Source organism: Rhamphochromis sp. 'chilingali' (assembly GCF_963969265.1).
Source record: "Rhamphochromis sp. 'chilingali' genome assembly, chromosome: 5".
In the NCBI taxonomy this organism is placed as follows: domain Eukaryota; kingdom Metazoa; phylum Chordata; class Actinopteri; order Cichliformes; family Cichlidae; genus Rhamphochromis; species Rhamphochromis sp. 'chilingali'.
Window position 1 is genome coordinate 42,168,698 of NC_137932.1, and position 17,881 is coordinate 42,186,578.

Genomic DNA, 17,881 nt, shown 5'->3' on the forward strand with positions numbered 1-17,881 from the left:
CTCGAGGAGGCACTGATAAAGTTTAATAGGAATGCTTTGATATTTCACACTTTATTGCTTTGAAGTCAAAAGTGTTTTTAAGCAAACTTAAATCATCAAAAAAGAAGAAGAGATGAAAAAGTTTAACTTCAGAGCCATGCGAGCCTTATCTGGGAGCGAGGGTTAGAAGCGAGGCCCCGGCTGAGCACGCACTGCTCGCTGGCAGCGCTCGTGAAGGCAGCGTCATGGCGGTCGCCAGTACACTGAAGCCTTGGCCATTTGGCTATTGCTGAAATGCAGGCAAAGGTGATTAATGTTGCTTCATGGCTGCGACATAACAAGCTCCCACTTGCTGCTCAAATGCAGATGAAAAGTGATTGTTTTCTCTCAGATAAGCCATCAAGCTGCTTTCGGGGTTTGCGAAAAGGTCAATGTGCCCCTGGCTCACAGTGTTGGTGAGTGTGTGAACATTTACAGTGGCATACTTCACTGTCTGGAAGACTTTGGACTTTATGGTAAAGGTATGCATCACTGGGTTCATACAGTTTGTAAGTTTTCGCTTTTTTCTGATTGCCATGCGGCTTTTCGGTTCGGTTGTTTTGGCGAATTGTCACTGTGCAGTTATAGAAGCTGCTCAGACAGCTGAGACAGAGCCACGTGCAGATTTACAATTCTTCATCAAAGCCTCGTAATTTAAGAAGCCCGGTAAAAGAAAAAGGAGAGCTAACAGGTAACTGCTGAGTTATTTAGGGCTTGTGTCCATATATTTTCTCTGGCAGAAAACAGGCAGGACGCTGAGGAGCTCCATCAAACAAAGCACCCCGTCACTGTGTGTGGGTTTTGTTTCCATGACAACAATATCCTGACAATATATCGCCGCTCCATGCATTGTCATGTGACAGAAAAGCATCACTCCTTTGCGTTTTATTATTGAAGCATAAAATGGACACAGCAGGGACAAACTTCTCCTTCGTTGTCTTGGTTATCGGGGTGACTAGTACTGTATGACACGCTTCCTGAAAGGCAGCAGAAGTGAGAACGCCAGTGCCTTTCTGAAAAGTTCTGAAAAGGTCCCGAAGCGTCTGCAAAAAACGTCAGAGTGCTCTGAAAATGACGTCGCGTGCAGGGCTTTCTCCCCAGCCTGCTGCATTTGCTCTTTCATCATTAGAGTGACTGAAAAAAGACAGACTGAGATGAATATGCTGTATGAACACAGTCAACTCCATCATTTTAAGCTGTATTTAAGTTTTTCATGATAACAACATTCAGTGTTGCGGGACGTCTATTGCAGTGAATGTTGAAACGCTGTTTATATTGTGGCTTTACTTTGCATTGCTCTGATAAATTCATTTACAACTTGCAGCCATTTCTATGCAGTAAAGAGCATGCCAACTCAATGCTCGCCTCCTTTCACGAGGTGAGCGCTTCCCCACCCACAGTAGTTTTAAAATCACTGAAGGACCATTACCTTGTTAAATTTCACCAAAGCAGATTACATGGATGCTTTCAAATGCTTTACAGTACGTGGGAAAACCAAATCTGACGCATATACAGAATTTAAGAGAAGCTGAGAGCTATTTAGCTTTTCTTAAGTACTTTTGTTAAGAGTTTATAAAACTGTGAAATTTAGGCTGCGACCTGCTACACTGTCACTACTCAGCTTTTTGTTCCTACTTTACTCCCAAAATAAACATTTTCAGCCGTGTGCCTGTGTGCATGTTACATAAGCTGCATGTTATAGTACTGCACTACCAATGGTCTCTGTCCGTGTCGGATCCATGTAGGATAATAAACTGTATTTTACAAACACAGTACTTTTTATGTCACTGGACAACAAATTGTGTAACGCAGAGGTCTTTAGGACTAACCTTTTTCCCCTTTTTAACACTGCAATTTGCTTTTAAATATTAGATACAGCGAGACTTACATGTTCTTACCATTCTTGTATTCATTTCATATATTTGCACCCCTTACCGCTTTCATGGGCTCTGCAATTGCTCTGAAGTGCTTGGAGACATCTTGTGCAGTTTGTATACTTGTGCTGTTCTGTTTCATTGGCAGAGCTCCTCAGGCAAACTGAGCGTGCATCTGCTTTACATCCTTTTTTTCCAGTCAGTATCCAAGTGAAACAGTTGCAGGATTAGGAAGACGTCACCTGAGCGCACAGGGAAACACTGGTAGCTAAGATAGACGAGAGGACTAACAGCCCGACTCATACCTGTTCCACCTAACTGTAATCAGAAAAGGAATAAAGGTGAGCCGAACCCAGTGGAAACCAGTGCAACCTGTGGCTGGGCTGTCTGTAGCACAGTGGTCCAAGTCAGGAGGGTGCTCTACAGTCAATCAGCATGTTTACAATGCAGGTTTTACTTTCCTTTGATCGTGTGACAATCCATGACATTTTTCAATCCGTGGCCCCAAGAAGCCCTCAAAGGCAGCAAACGTGAGTCTTGCAGGTACAGCGTCTGTCAAACATGATAAATGGCATGCTGGCAAATAACCTCTGGCTTATTTTAAATAAAAAAAATGCCTGAGGTAGCAGGCAGTGCTTGCCAGATGATGAATTCATAAACATGCAAAACACGAGATATTATTTATGTTACCAATAATAATGGTTTTGTTTCAAGTAAAGCTTAAGATGAGTAGATTTAAATTAGATTTAAATTTGGTCTATAATTTGTTGGCCAACGACACAATCTTTTTGTGGTTTTACCACTCTACATCATCACAGTGGATTTTAAATCAAATAATCATCGTGTCACTGGAGTGCAGGCTTTCTGGATTCATTTCAGTGAGTTTGACACACATGTTAATACACAGTCTCGTTATTAACTAAATTTACTGGCAAAACTGACAGAAATTAATTACAAGGATTGTTTTTAATACTTGTACTAATGCTAATCCTCTGCAGTCATCATTCTGGTTCACATTGGTTTTATCTCACAGGCCGTGTACAGCCTCTTTTCTTGTGTGTAACTAGTGGTTTGCACTTATAAACCTCTGTTGTCACTGATGAATGCGTCTCTTGGTCATAGACTCTGGCAGTGAAACGTGTAGGTCCTTAAGAACATTTTTGACTTTGTTATATGTTGTTTTTTTCCTAATCATTGAAATAATTCTGTCATCATGCACTTTAGCTGTTCTCTGTGATCTGTGGGTGTTGCTGAGCTGATCAATGCATTCATTGCATTTAAGAACGCGTCAGGGAGCAGGCCTTACCTGGATATGAACCTGATTGTCAGTCCATTTTCCAATTAAATTTGAGTCTTTGAGACTACAGTATTGCATATAAAAATGTCTGTAATAATTGTAGATTAATGGACGTTTGTAAAATCTGCTGAATTAAAGCTAAAAGTCTTCACTTCAATGAAATGTTGATTGCTTGATTTAAATTCCACTCTTGGTGGTGTACGCCACGCTGTGGAGGCAAAAATACAAAAATTGTGCCTTTGTCCAAACAATTATGGACATGGCTCTGTACTCAAAATTGTAAACTTTCAGTTAAAGAAGTTTTAGCGTGGTTAATCTGGGCCAGAGGTGCTTAACTCATAGATACACTAAGAGTGAATATGGTTAAAAAAGGCACAGAAATGTGTACTGTCAGCTATGAAAACAAGTAGAGCAGGTGTGTCAAGCTCAGTTTACATCGCGGGCCACATACAGCCCACTTTGACCCTAAGTGGGCGAGGCCAGTGAAACTCTGACTTTCTGTCAGTTACAAGTTACATGTTTAATGTTTTTCTACATGATAAAGAAAAAGCTGCTGTGACAAAGAAAGAAATCTCTCAGCTCGACTCTTTGGACTGAAATTGTAAGAAACAAATGAGTAAAATGACAGAATAGGTTCTGGTAGCTCAATGCCCAGACTGTCCAGGGTTTTGGTTTTAACTGTAGAAACTTCTACAGCAGAAACGGAAAAACAATCTTTTTCAAAAAAAAACTGAAACTTTTCTGTTTTTCACAAAGTTGCAAAGGTTTTATTAAAGGCATAGCTAAGCGTATTGCAATTTGCCCTAATTTGTAAAAGTTAAAGTTTCTTCTGTACTGAACAGCAGAAATTAGGATCTCAGAAACGCACAGAGATCGAGCTGTGCAGGAAGTGCAGCCAAAGCAAGAGGGAATCCATGACGATGTGCGAAGCGTAGTTTTGGGCTATTTAGCTGCTGGTTCAGTGAATTTTGGTCAGAAAGTGACAAAAACCTGCAGTTTCAGAATCTGTGAGATGACGCTTTCAGCATCTGGCGGCATGTCTGTGTTCATGCTGTCAGGTGAACAGACGGATCTGCGTTTTGTGTTTTTCCAGGTCAGGGACAAGTTCCTGCCCCAAGTGGAGGAGTTTAAGTATCTCGGGGTCTTGTTCACAAGTGACGGCAGAAGGAAGCGGGAGACAGACAGATTGGTGCTGCAGCTGCAGTGATGCAGACGCTGTACTGGTCCGTCGAGTTGATTTACCGGTCGATCTACGTCCCTACCCTCACCTACAGTCACGAGCTGTGGGTAGTGACCGAAAGAACAAGATCACGGATGCAAGCGGCAGAAATGAGCTTCCTCCGAAGGGTGGCTGGCCTCTCCCTTAGAGATAGGGTGAGAGGTTCAGCCATCCGGGAGGGGCTCAGAGTAGAGCCGCTGCTCCTCCACATCGAAAGGAGCCAGCTGAGGTGGTTCGGGCATCTGACAAGGATGCCTCCTGGGCGCCTCCTGGGCGAGGTGCTCCAGGCACGTCCCACCGGGAGGAGGCCCCGGGGCAGACCCAGGACGTGCTGGAGAGATTATATCTCTCGGCTGGCCTGGGAACGCCTTGGTGTTCCCCCGGACAAGCTGGAGAAGGTGGCTGGGGAGAGGGAGGTCTGGGCCTCTTTGCCAACCCGTTCTCACTCCCAAAGCGTAACATTTTACGCTAGGTGACAAATCGTCACCATATTACGTTTTCGGCTACCCACCACGTTCCTAAATGACGACCTCGGAAAAAGAGGACATATGAGAACCGTCTGGACTGAACCTACACATGTTCGCTCTTCTTCTTCAAATCGCTTAGAAACACGCTATTTAACATCATTAAAGTCCTGGTTAAGGTCAGGAATAAGGTTATGGTCAGGGCTAGGGATAAGGTTAGGTTTAGGGCTGGAATACAGGGCTGGAACGTCTACTACCGCGGGAGCGTCATTGCACTGGATTCCAGCCATAACCCGCCGCGTACCATAAGAACGCCGAAGGTCTCCTTTCGCGTTCCTCAGGAACGCCGCGGGACGTGACAAAACGTCGACATGTTACGCCTCGGGAGTGAGAACGCTCTGTCTTTGCTTAGGCTGCTGCCCCCCCAACCCGGCCCCGGATAAGCAGAAGAAGATGGATGGATGGTATTTACATGCTCTTTTTGCTGTTTTAGCTTTTTGGTGGTTGTTGAAATGGTTTTGTGGGCTTTTGGATGAGATTCTGACGTTTCTGTGAAAACCACACGCTTCTATATTTAAATAACAGATCTGGCGGTAATTCCAGATGTTCTCCCTCTCGCCTCCAGTACTGGGGGCATTGGGGTTCAACAAGTTAATTGTTTATTGCTTAATTACTTTGTGTTGTATAAATGGCCATATGGGAGGTTTTTATCAGTAGGAAAAGCTGTGAAACTTGTGAAAAAGCAGTTAAAAGTGCAAAATTTGTGCTTGTGCAGATTCAACAAGTTAAGAATCATAAATGGCTTTAAACGCACATTCAGATTCATTTAAACAATCAGAAACCCAGAGTCACTGAAATGCAGCCAGACGCTGCTCATTTTACATCTTCACGTGTTTCTTCCATTTTTGCCGACCGGCTCCCGTCTCTTTGTACCACAACACTTCCTGTCTTGGAAACGCCCCCTTCCTTCTTTCACATGATTATCCCGTATGATCCCAATCTGCCTTTGCATTTGATTGGCTGCATGGTGTGCCCATCTAAGCAGAGCTAAGGAATGATGTCTCAAAGAAAAAAAGCAACATCACGAGTAATGAAACTCCCTGATAAATTAAGTTTTTAATGCTAATCTAACTTAAACCAGTCTGGAGGTATTTTCATTTTTACACACTTTCTATTTGGTTCTCTTTAAATTCTGTTTGATTTAATTTAGACTGTCAAACAGTCTCAGCCGCTGACAATGACAGAACAGCTCTGGCTTCTCTCAGTCTCTCTTTCTCATTTTGTTATGCTTGGTTTAACACTTGTTGGGAAGCTTTTGTTTACAGTAACATAACAAGTTGTCATCTCTTTGAATGACATTATCTTCCTTTCACTTGTCTCTCAGCTGCTCTGCTAGGTGTGTTTTGCAAAGGGCACACAATAAAACAAAGAACAGAAATGGAAGGGAGGGAAACTAGTAGAGCCATGCACGACAGCAGACGCATGCACACGGAGCTAAAAAGAAAGCTCACTAATTTAGCATTTGAATCGTAATGATACGACCAATAACTATGAAATATACACCCACCATCTACTTTGTTAAGCACACCTGTAAAAATGCTTGATAAGGTTAATATCCAGCAATTAAGTGCATTTAAGCAGAAAAAGGCAAAGTCAGAGGAGAATGGCTGGTTTGCTTCGATCTGATAGGAAGGCAACAGTAACTCAGATAACTACGGGTTACAACCAAGTTCAGAAATGCAAAAGAGCATCTCTGAACATCACATCACATCAAAACCTGAAGCAGGTGGGCTACAGCAGCAGAAGACCGCACCGGGTGCCATCCTGTCAGCTAAGAACAGCACGGGATCACAAACATCATCGAAGAAAATTGTACAAATAATAAACGTTCTGATGCTTGACGATTTCTGTAGCACAGTGTTGTTTAAACACTCTAGCCATTGTTTCTGACCACGTCCATCTCTTCATGACCACAGTGGATCCATCGTCTGATGGCCAACAGGATAACGTGCTGTGGCACAAAACTCTAAAACATCTTATTCTGGTTTCACTGAGTTCACTGTATCCAAATGTCCTGCACGATTACCAGATCCCAGTCCAACAGAGCACCTTTGGGATTTGGTGAAACATACGACGTAAATCACGGATGCTGATGAGAAAAAAAACTGTGACGCAACCATGTCATGGTAGACCAAAACCTTTGGGGATTTTTTTAGCACCTTGATGAACTAAAGCAGTTCTGAAGGCCAAAGGGGTCCAACCTGGTGCTAACAAGGTGTACCTATTAAAGTGGCTGGTTAGTGTGTAACAATTTATAAGGGACAAGCAGCAAACTTCGTGTTGCCGAGTCACGCCTTACAGTGAGTCTGCTCCATCTGTGAGCTGACTATTGAAAATTGGCGTGCTTTATGTTTTCTGTGGGGGAATAATGAAAGTGTGGGGAAAGCCAGTTGGCAATTGTCAAGAAATGTGTACATGCTAATGCAGTTTTCTGAATAGGTCCAAAGTTGACACTGTGCATAGAAGAATAACATTTCAGACCGTCTGTGGGTAACTTTCATTCTCTCCATTCTGTGTTAATTCTTCTCTACTAGTGCGACGTACCTATTAAAGTGGCAGAGTAGTGACTAAACATAGAGCTTGGCTCCACGAGCCGCCTCCCCCACTGCTTTTAGAAAGGTACCTGAAAACACCCGCAGACTCTCTCAAAACTAGAGGAAATGTTTAAACATAAGGCAAGAAAACGTTTGCATAAGATGTGTTTTTTGTGCTCTGATGAATATCATACTGCAGTTCAGGAACATCTTTTTCCCCATAAATGGTTCAGATTAGTATCTCACACTCTGTCTCTGAATAAGGACAGTCGAGTTGTCACTCATGATCGTGTTATTAGATAGGAAACACAAAAGCAACACTCGCTGCCTTTATATTTTGTTTCGGCTCTGACCAGTCTTTGATTGACATCTCTAAAAATGCTCTGCAGAGATTTCCATTCTTTAAAGGACACACAATAAGTTTTTGAAAAAAAACAAAAACACTGCGACAGGGTGCAAACTGCTGAGGCAGTTTCCACAAAAGCTCCGATGGCTCCATATGACAGTACTTTGATATGTACTTGTAATGTCAATACTACTGTCAAAAATATCCACATTCTGCACAGTATTCACTTCTGCTATTCAGTTGCCAAACGCAGTTAAGGCTTTTTTGTTCTATCTGCATCATTCCTCCTCATCATTGCTTCTTCGCTCCGTGTTTTTAAATATCCCACGGTTCCCTCCCCTGTGTCTTTTCATTCCATTGATTTGTTCCTCTTGAATACATAACCAGACATGAAAACCAAAAATTGCCCCTTTCTCTCCATTTTTTTGTACTCTAGTCAAGTCAAAACAATAGTAACAAAACAACTCTCTATCAGTGTCTCACCATCTTTTTTACTTTATGACTATATTATCCTCCGCTCATCGTTCCTTCATCTCCCATTCTCATCTTTCTGATGTAGATCAGCTGTTGTCCTCTCTTCATACCTTTACCTTCAAAGCTTAACTGAAGATGCATTCCTCCTGATACTGCAGAGTGCTGGTATTCATAAGCATGCAATGACTTTTACAATTTCATAAGTGCATGACGGCACAAGCTTCTGAGTGTATATACCTACACATATATGTGTGTAAGTGCGATAAATATGTAATCAAACTGCATAAAAATGCATTGAAATGTGTGGCCAGCAACTTGGTTAACCTTTGCAGAAAGGAAGAAACGTAGGAAAACACAGAAGAAGAAAGAGGAAGTAAATAAAGTAATAAAAGTGACATTGTTGTTTGCTTTTAAAAGCTCATGTGCACAACATAATGAATATTTGTGAAAAGGCTGAATGACAGTGGAAAGGTAGAGAGGAGAAGAAGGACGTATTTTCAGGTGTTCTAACAAATACCAAGGGCTGCGGCACACTTTCGCGCTATTTGTGCATCCTTTTTGTCTCTATGGGCAGAATCTTAATAGAAATGTGTGTGTGCTTCTTTTCTTTTACGTTTGCTTGTCCACAAGTGTCTGAATATGTTTGTGTGTGGGTTTCTGCAGTTTTCTTTGCTTGTGTGCGTGTGTGAGTCCGTGACAGTCTGCCACTGACGTACGTGCCTTCATTCGTTTCAGAGGATTATTCATTTCCTTTTGAAGTGAGGCAGCTCGCCCGGCGAGGAAGGTCTGAAAGGCGGCCGAGAGCAGGCTTTCATACTTTTCCAACAGCAGCTTGTCGTCTGGGGGGTAAATACGTCTGTGGACCGCAGAGAAGGAGGGAGAAAGGAGAAGAGAGTGAAGACGAGGTGAGGAACAATGGACAAAGGAAAGGGGAAAATGAAGGGAAATGATGGGTCACAAATGGGGTCATAAAAGTAGAAGGTGAGAGAGACGGAGTGGAAGAATGAGAAAAAGGGTGGTTCAGGTTAAGGAAAAGAGGGATATGGGGTGGAAAGAGAAGCCGTGAAATATTCAGGAAGTCAGTGGGGGTAAAAAAAAAAGTGGAAAAGGGGTAAAGAGATTTAGAGAGACAAAGAAAATAAAAAAAGAACAGGGATAGAAAGAAAGATAAAGATGAGGCACAATAATTGGTGGGAGAGACAGAAAGGTCAAGGTGCAGCAAGTGCAGAGAAAGACAAACAAAAGGTGAGAGTGAAGGAGGAGGAAGGAGGCAGCAAAGAGCAAATACAGACAGAAGAATATTAATGAGACCTTAAGTGAAGAAACTGCATGAACATCAGTCAATCTTTTCACTCGGTGCATTAATACAACAGCTTTCTACACGCTGTACACCGACGTGTGCACGAGCTTCACTGTGTTTGCAGTCTTTGCTAATGCGCCCATTCACACATTCACATTTGTGCCCTTAAGACTAAAATAACAGTGCTCGGTGTTTATCCAAGGCCTGAGGGGATTAGAACAATGCCTGGTTACCCTCATAATACATCTGCAAATTCCCAATGCCATCGCTTTAGCCATTAAGTCAAAACAAGGTTATTGTTTTAATCAAGATAAGAACTGGCCTTAGTTATTGCAAAAGCATGAATGTAGTCTGGCGTCTGCACAGACGATATTAAGTGCTAAACTCCCCTCAAGTTGGTTAGAAAAACACTCACAAGCACAGACCTGTGATTAAAAGAGAAAACTATAGAGATGAATGAAGTCACAGCAAGGACACAGCAGTGGAAAATGTTCTACCATGGCACAATGACAGGCCGGCTCTTTTTAAATATTGATTAATAGGCTTTGAGCTACTCACAGATACACGTGTATGTGTAGCAGATTTCTGTGTAATGCCACATAAAGCTGAACTATTTAATTGGACCAAAGCCGTTACCCAGTATTATGCAAACAGGTACATTGATTGTGAGACCTGAGATAAAGCTGCCATTTGAATCCCATCCCTTGAATTCACTATATGTGAGACTTCTCAGTTTCTAGGGTGCATGTAATGGTTCTTTTCATTCCCAAGACACATTTTTATAACGGTCACATAAACGAAAATGGATTCATAACATATGAAAAGAGCCAGAACGTTTCAATCCTAAAGAGCGTCATGAATCACTCGACTGAGAAGCTTAAGGTGAGGCACTTTAATAGTGGGTGTTAACTGCTCAGTCTTTTTGGCAGCGTCTATCTCTGAGCAAATGGACGTTTTACGTGGGGGTGACCTCTCACTATTGTTTAACTAAAACGTTTGCTGGGCCTTACTTTCAGTCCTCAACTGGAGTTAAAGAAAAACTAACATCTGAAACTCTACTGAATAAAAACATTTGATTTGGTCAACAGGTCTTTAAAGTTTGCTGTCGCCAGACATTTAAAGGGGCCCGTTCACTCTGGGAGTGTGAACCACATCCCAGAGTGCGCAAAAGATACAAACAGCAGGCAGACAGGGCTTTATCCACTCGCATTAAGTCGACAGTGCAAAAAAACCTGTCTAAAAACGAGCATTTAGAGTAGTCTGATGTCTGAGGGTCTGCTCACGGGGATTACTGTAGAGCCATGTGAAAAAAGCAAGTGAAAACCTAAATGCACGCCATGATTCAATAGCTCACAGAACCACTTTAGCAGCAATAAGTTGAAGTAATTGTTTTCTGTATGACTTTATCAGTCTCTCACATCACTGTGGAGGAATTTTGGCCCACTCTTCTTTATGATGTTGCTTCAGCTGATTGAGGGTCTGCTCAGCATTTCAATCGGGTTGTCTGCTGTGGATTTGGTGGGATCGCTGTTGCATTGCCCAGTTTAGGCCGAGGGACGGGCCAGCTATCACCACGTTGGTTTTGTCTGTGTAAAGGAAGTTGGTCTACAAGTCTTTTATCTCCGAAACTTTCTTTTTCACATTAATTTACATATGCTGACCTTTTATTTCTATTCTTTATTTTAATATGAGCATTCTCAACTGTAAGCGTACCTCTTTGTGCTATGCACACATATATATATATTACATGTATATATAAAACACAAGCTGTACCCTTTAAAGAATCCTAACTGAAGAGCAAATACCTGCTGGGTTTCCCTCGGATCACGGTCATTGTCTGTACCTGATACAGTTTCATCTAATAGCACAATGTAAGTCAGTTCATTACCCAAACTCATCTAATGAGAAGCACTGTGTTAATCAGACTTCAGCGTTGTGCAGGGACACTATTTGAATGCTAAGAGGTCTTTACCAGGGTGCTTCAGACAGACGCCAGCCTGCCTGATTGACTGTCTGACTGCCTGTCGAAAAATAGGAAGGAGGTGACAGCACTTCATGCAGGCCTGGATCAGCATTCAAAATTCACCAGCCATTCACTCAAGTGATGAGTCAAGAAGTCACTTAGAGTTGGGAAGACAGCAAGAAGGGTGTGTGTTGTGTGTGTGAGCCAGTTGTGACTGTTTGTCTTTGTTTTTGTGTGTAAGCGGGTGAATGAGGAACATACTGGGAGAGAAAAGCGAGGCGGGGGGGGGTATGTGTTGGATTAAGGCAGGAAGAGACACAGAGGGAGGAAAGAGCATTAACAATTTATAAGGGACTAGCAGCAAATCTGAACTTTGTGTTGCTGAGTCATGCTGTAAGGTGAATCTGCTCCATCTGTGAGCTGACTATTAAAAATTGACATGCTTAATGTCTTCCAGTGTCCCTGCTGGATTTCGGGGGGAGATAAAAGTGTGGGGAAAAGCCGGCTGCCATTTGTCAAGAAAGGTGTACACTAAAGTAACTTTGTTGTGCACACTGTGCATAGAAGAATAACAATTTGATCCTTGTTCCTACACATCACTGGACAGCTTTCATTCTCGTCATTCGTTCAGTCAGTTCTTCTCTCCAAACAATAGATTCGCTTTTGGTTGTTCTTTCTGCAACAGCTTTATTTGTTTTCCTGAGAGCCTGGCACTCTCGAGATGACCCCCATAAATGTAAGAGCACTGGCACAAGTACAGTGGGTGGTGTTCCTGGAGGGAGAGGCTCTTCGCCCCAGTTGTCTGCCTCTTTCCTACCTGTAGTTCCCCAGATGTTGCTTTTCATGCTCCTCCCTTGAAATCTGCTTGCGAACCTGCGCCAGCCGCTCTTTCTAAACATAAGAGAAGAGCAAAGAGACAAATGACAACTTCTTCCAGATGAAAGTCAGTGCCAACAAAACAATATATTCTATTAGAGGCAAAGACAGAATGAATTCCTGCAAGAAAGAAAAGAGGACAAAGAGTCTCACTCATCAATGACTCATAATTTAGTCCATTTACTCTTTTATTAGTATGTTACAAAGGTGTAATTGTGGAGCTCAGTTGGCCAATTTGGCATAAAGACGAAAGGAGGGGACCACTTTCCTACCAGCACTGCAATCTCATTTAGCTCTAAGCAGCGTGTGCCTTTCATAGATCCAAACCTGGTCTCACACTTCAGCCATAACAGCACTCGAAAACGAAGCGATGCCCTTTTTCTAAAAGGTGCCTTTCCGCCATCTTTCCTCATTCCCACTGATTAGTGCCATGGCTAATCAAAAGGCTAATCAAAGAGGGTGGGAGGCGTTAAAGTACTAGTAGCTGCCACTTTTCCCCATATACATGAGCAAAGCGCCCCCGACTTCATTTCAAAGAGAAAATAATTAAACGGTATGCTTGTGTCAGAAACTTTTGAGTCTTCTGACACAAAGTAAGAAGTAACTGAAACTGAGTTTCTGCTTTTCGACTTGTGTTTCAAGTGCATAATACAGCAGGGTGCTGAGACATATAATTTATATGTCAAATATATTGATGTGCCAGCTGATCGGTGTGTTAAGTAAATGTCTGTAATGACACGTCACAGATCTCTGATGTGAGCCTGTCTGAAGCCAAACCACCTTTTTGTGCACATTTTCGTGTGGCCTGCAAAGCTTAAAAGTATCTCATGACTTACGACCGCCGCTCGAGACTGTGCAGTCATTGTTCTAATCCCCAGGCCGGTTTTGAATGTCCAGGTGGGGAAATGAATGAGCAGCGCTCTCAACTCCCTCGACCACAGTTAAGGAGCACCGCCTTGTACAGGTGCTTAGCATCGCAGATGCTGCCCTGCAGTTTGATACCAGCCAGCGCTTTAGACAACTGTGGTTGTACCTGCGGTGGGACAGTGTGTGTGAAGGAGTGGATATAAAGCCCAGTATTTGTGAATTTAAAAAAAAAGTTTTAAATGAATGGATTTCTGTTCCCCTCCTGCTTTCTCTTTCTTTCTGCTCGTCCTCACCAGCTCTTCTCTTCGTCGCTCCAGCGTGTGACGTTGTTTCTCCCAGTCTGAGGAAGCGGCCGAGAGTTTCTTCATGGATCCGTGTCCGTACAGCCGTCTCTGAGCCTCTGCCTTCTGCTGGGCTAGGTTGCGTTTCTTATCACTCGCCCTGGATCAACGAAAAGCAAGACAACTAACATCGCACATACACGGAAAGGGTTCGGATTTAAGAGCTAACTAAGAGCAAAAACATTCTGATCGCACCTTTTAATGTTTGCTGTCACCAAAGCTCTCTTTGTTTAGTTTTGCTTTGCATGTAATGGTTATTTGTAACACTAGACAGTACTGGCAAAAACACACACGCACATAATCAACGGAAAAGGGTTTTTAAAAGTGTCATAATAAAGCCTGACAGCTTGTGGGCCTCCTCCCTAGCTGACCTGAATATCTGCCTTATCACATCATTGTGCTGGTTTAAAAAAAAGACAGACAAAAAGCCCCCACAAAACACTCAAAAACAGAGATGAAGCTGAGACACAAACAACTCTGGGATGAACAGGACCAGACAGCTAATTCTGAACAAGTGGGCCACTGCGGTCTAGAGAAAGGGCAATTCATTTTAGTCAATCGCTGGTCCTTTAAATTGGATATTGAGTGCTTTTGGGGGACTGAGGTTTATCAATGTCCATGCCCGACCGGGTCTGAATTGATCCCATTTGATACAGTTGATGTGGTGAGCAGAATCAAGAGCCAAGCCTACCTCTACACAGCACCAGCTCCTCCCTTTGGGGGAAGCAAAGTCATTACTATACAAGGAAAAAGTGAGCGAAGCCCCCCCACACTCACTGTAGCGTGAACATAAGCGCTATGTCCAGTGGAAAGAGCTTCCCCATGCCTTTCAAGCCCTCCTACGACTTATTTGTCATAAAATAATCAAATCTCCCTTTTTAATCTGTGGCAGCACATTAAACATCAGCCATGTAACAAATCACTTTGAGAAGAGATTTGTTTGGCCCACATGAATCCATTCAGGAGGATGGAGCCGGTCTTTATGTGGGCCCGGTGCACCTCACTTGGCCAAATTAGATGTATACGATGTTGCATGTAATTGATCCAGTGTGTGTGTGTGTGTGTGTGTGTGCACTTTGTTTGTATATATGTGTGTGACTAGCAGAGCTGAGACTATATTTAGAGCAGTAAGAGGAGGACAAGCACACAGAGAAAAGAGGGAATAAAGAGCAGAGGTCTGGTGTACAATGATCAATCAGGACAGACTCTCCGTAGCCAGGGGACAGAAAAGCATGCCAGCAAACACAAACACGTGCACACAAACACGCACCCTACCTATACGACAAATACATTCCAAAATAAAAACCGTGCGCATTTAAAAGAAAGGAAATACACCCACAAACCAAAACAAAGAGCAGCAGAGGAAGCGTATGTAGATATACGGACCACAGATCAGCGCACAGGTTAAAAAAAAGACACATTCAGAAACTCACAAACACCCAGCATCTCTGATTGAAGGGTTCACAAAGCACACAGTGGATGGTATTGCATGGCTTTGTACCTTGGCCATTATCCGTCTTTTTATCCACCACAGAAACACCAACACACAAATTTAGAAAGACAGCAATTTATTTGTCCAAAGCTTCAACTTCCTGCTGCGTCCACACTAATGTCACTACTGTCTCATCAGTCTGAAACCAAAACAAGATAATGGCCGGATTGTACTGTGCGTCAAAATAATTTTTACGTTTGCTCGGCTGTCAAATTAAAAGATAAATAAATAAATAAAAGAAACCTAAGCACCGATTGGAATTCTGAGCATTTAAAGCCCTTTAAAGGAAGGCTTGATACAAACTTCGAGTGCGTCTGCGCACAAAACTTCACCAACTAAACAGAGCAATTGTGAAGTTTGTTGATAAAACATGTAGTGGTCTTATAGGCTTCAGATCGAGCGTGCCAGCAGCAAGGACTCAAATCTTTCCATGTTAAATTCTTTGTTTTCCTGTTATTTCTTTTTGAATGCATAGCTAAGGCTACACATTTATGTGTTTACGTGCATCCATGCCAGACACCTCTACTGATTTCCAGCAAAACTAAGAGGATAAGGCAGCAGGTGACCGGCTGGCTGAGAGGAACACATTTTTTAAATTCAATGTAAAGGCTCCACATTTTTAGAGCAGCAGCATAGTTACTTTCCATATTTATATTCAGCTACTTATTTTTGTGAAAGCCACAGGGAGCCACTAGAGACGGGCAAAAGAGCCGCGGGCAGGATTTGCAAACCGTAGATGCAGTTTGTTGCATCTATTTGCATGGGTGTGTATGTGTAAGACAGGGTGGAAAACAATACCTGATGTTGAGGAGTTTGAGGGCATTGAGCAGCACACCTTTCTTCACATCGTAATCAATCTTCTGATCTGTCCCAAAGCTCGGAGCTCGATTGATCTGTCAGGTAAGAGAGAACAGACACATTCAAAGGATGCTCAGTATTTTTTTCTCTTCTTGTTCTGCTTCATATCACTTTTTTCTCCCTTCTTATCAGTCCAACAGACAGGCTACGCAATTACAGGAGTGAGTTTAGAGCATCTTTGGAGAAAAGAAAAAAAAGATCTATTCCGACAAGGAGAGAAGTAGTGAGAAAGAGATGAAAGTTGAGGGTTTTTTCTCTCTTTGACAGACACTTTGCAACTCTTAGCCTTTGCCTGAGCATAAATCCACTCTGGCACTGACGAGTGTATGCCCGTGCATTTAGAAGAGCATATTTGCGTCAGAGTGAATGCATACAAACAGATTGTGTGGGTTAATCGCTCACCCCATAACTGACCCTGGTTCCTGACTCTGTATCCTAAGATTGCTCGCAACAGCCCGACGCCTCGACGCGCACGTCTTTGCGAGCATCAGAGAACTGCCGTCGCTCAGCTCAGTGCCATCACGGACAATCAAGAGCGCTCAGAGAGATTCCGCTCAGCAAGAAACAGAAAGAGCCACCTCGGATTCGAGGTACAAAAGCAGGTATCATCTGGGGAGAAATTCAAGAGCAATGTACCATTCTTAACGGAACAATTTCCAGCACCAGTGCAAGGTATTCAAATATCAGTTATTATACCTGACACAACAAATCAATTCTTTTTACTCTTTGTTATGTTCCCACAGTGAGAAAGAGATTATGTGAGACAACAAAGGCTGCAAAAAATGGAAGAGAAGTGCAGAGGGAGGGTGAATGAACTGGCAACCGTGAGAGGAATGGTGTCTTTCTATGAGCTGACTTCAAATGACAATGCAACAGATGCCCAACGAAAGGCTGGCCGAGTTTGATACGGCTTGATTTTGGAGATAAGTCGGCTCTTTTATTAACAATGTCCAAAAGCCTTAGACCGCCCATTTTCTTTTTAACGTCTGGGTGATGTGGTCGTATGGGATAAGGGTTTATTTGTTGAGTAGCGAAGGGAATTTTGTCACTTTGTTGCTATAAATCAGTTCAACAAAATCAGAGGTTATGAACAGCAACAGTTAACATCACCTTAATAGACAATGTCCTCCTATTAATATATTTTCCGGGGTTTTTTCTCAATTCATTGACAATGTTTATGTACCCTGAAGTCAAAATCAGGGTGAATGAAAATCACAGCCAACTGTCTGGGCGTCTAGCTGGAAATTCAACCTCTCCCAGTAGCCTTACTCTGCAGTCAACGTGAGTACTTGTGTCACAAACACTATTCCTCTAGTTCCCGTCTTCCTTTGGAAAAAAGCCGTTGGATACAGTTGAACACATCAAAGCAGGACAACAGCCAATCACAAGTCGGGATTTCAGTAACAGAGCAAAACTGAGCTAATCACAGGTTTTAGTGTCTATTACAGATCCCGTTCTATCCACCAATCAGGAATGTGGGGTAAAGGACGGTAAAAGAGATGGATGGAAAAAAAGGCTGGCGTGCAGCATCAAGCTATTTGGAACCATGAGGTTTTCCCGAGCACCAAAATTTGAAAGCCCCTTTGGAGACGGCATGCAAAGCCTCTCAAGGGTTGTGGGGGTAGCTCTCTGTAACTCCATCCCTCCTTCTCTCTCCTACATCTGAACTACCCATTACTAATCCTGACATAAAGGTGCTCAGTGCTGTGTGGCAGATTCGGGAACAGTGATGTAAGATAATATTTACACCGCTGCTAGACTCCCAGGAACTGCGAGAGCCAGAGCGTGTGTGCGTAACCCCCCCCCCCAAAAAAAAAGGCCGTAACTGCTGAAAGACTGCGCATTAGGATCACGAGGCAGCTATAGAAAATAAAATAAAGGAGAAAAAATGTAAATCT

At 42.8% G+C, this 17,881-nt stretch overlaps 1 protein-coding gene across 3 annotated transcripts in view; it reads right to left on the minus strand.

Moving 5' to 3' along the window:
• Positions 1-17,881, minus strand: part of ttll7 (tubulin tyrosine ligase-like family, member 7) — an 82,350-nt gene that overhangs the window by 25,323 nt on the left and 39,146 nt on the right. For 2 of the 3 annotated variants that reach the window (XM_080882476.1, XM_080882478.1), the window contains exons 10-13: positions 15,924-16,018; positions 13,586-13,733; positions 12,367-12,440; positions 9,007-9,142 (exon numbers count right to left, since the gene is read on the minus strand). In XM_080882476.1, coding sequence (XP_080738602.1) covers positions 9,007-9,142; positions 12,367-12,440; positions 13,586-13,733; positions 15,924-16,018 — 453 coding nt within the window. Of the gene's footprint in view, positions 1-9,002; positions 9,143-12,366; positions 12,441-13,585; positions 13,734-15,923; positions 16,019-17,881 lie in introns of all 3 variants that reach the window. The other variant, XM_080882477.1, reaches the window with a different exon arrangement.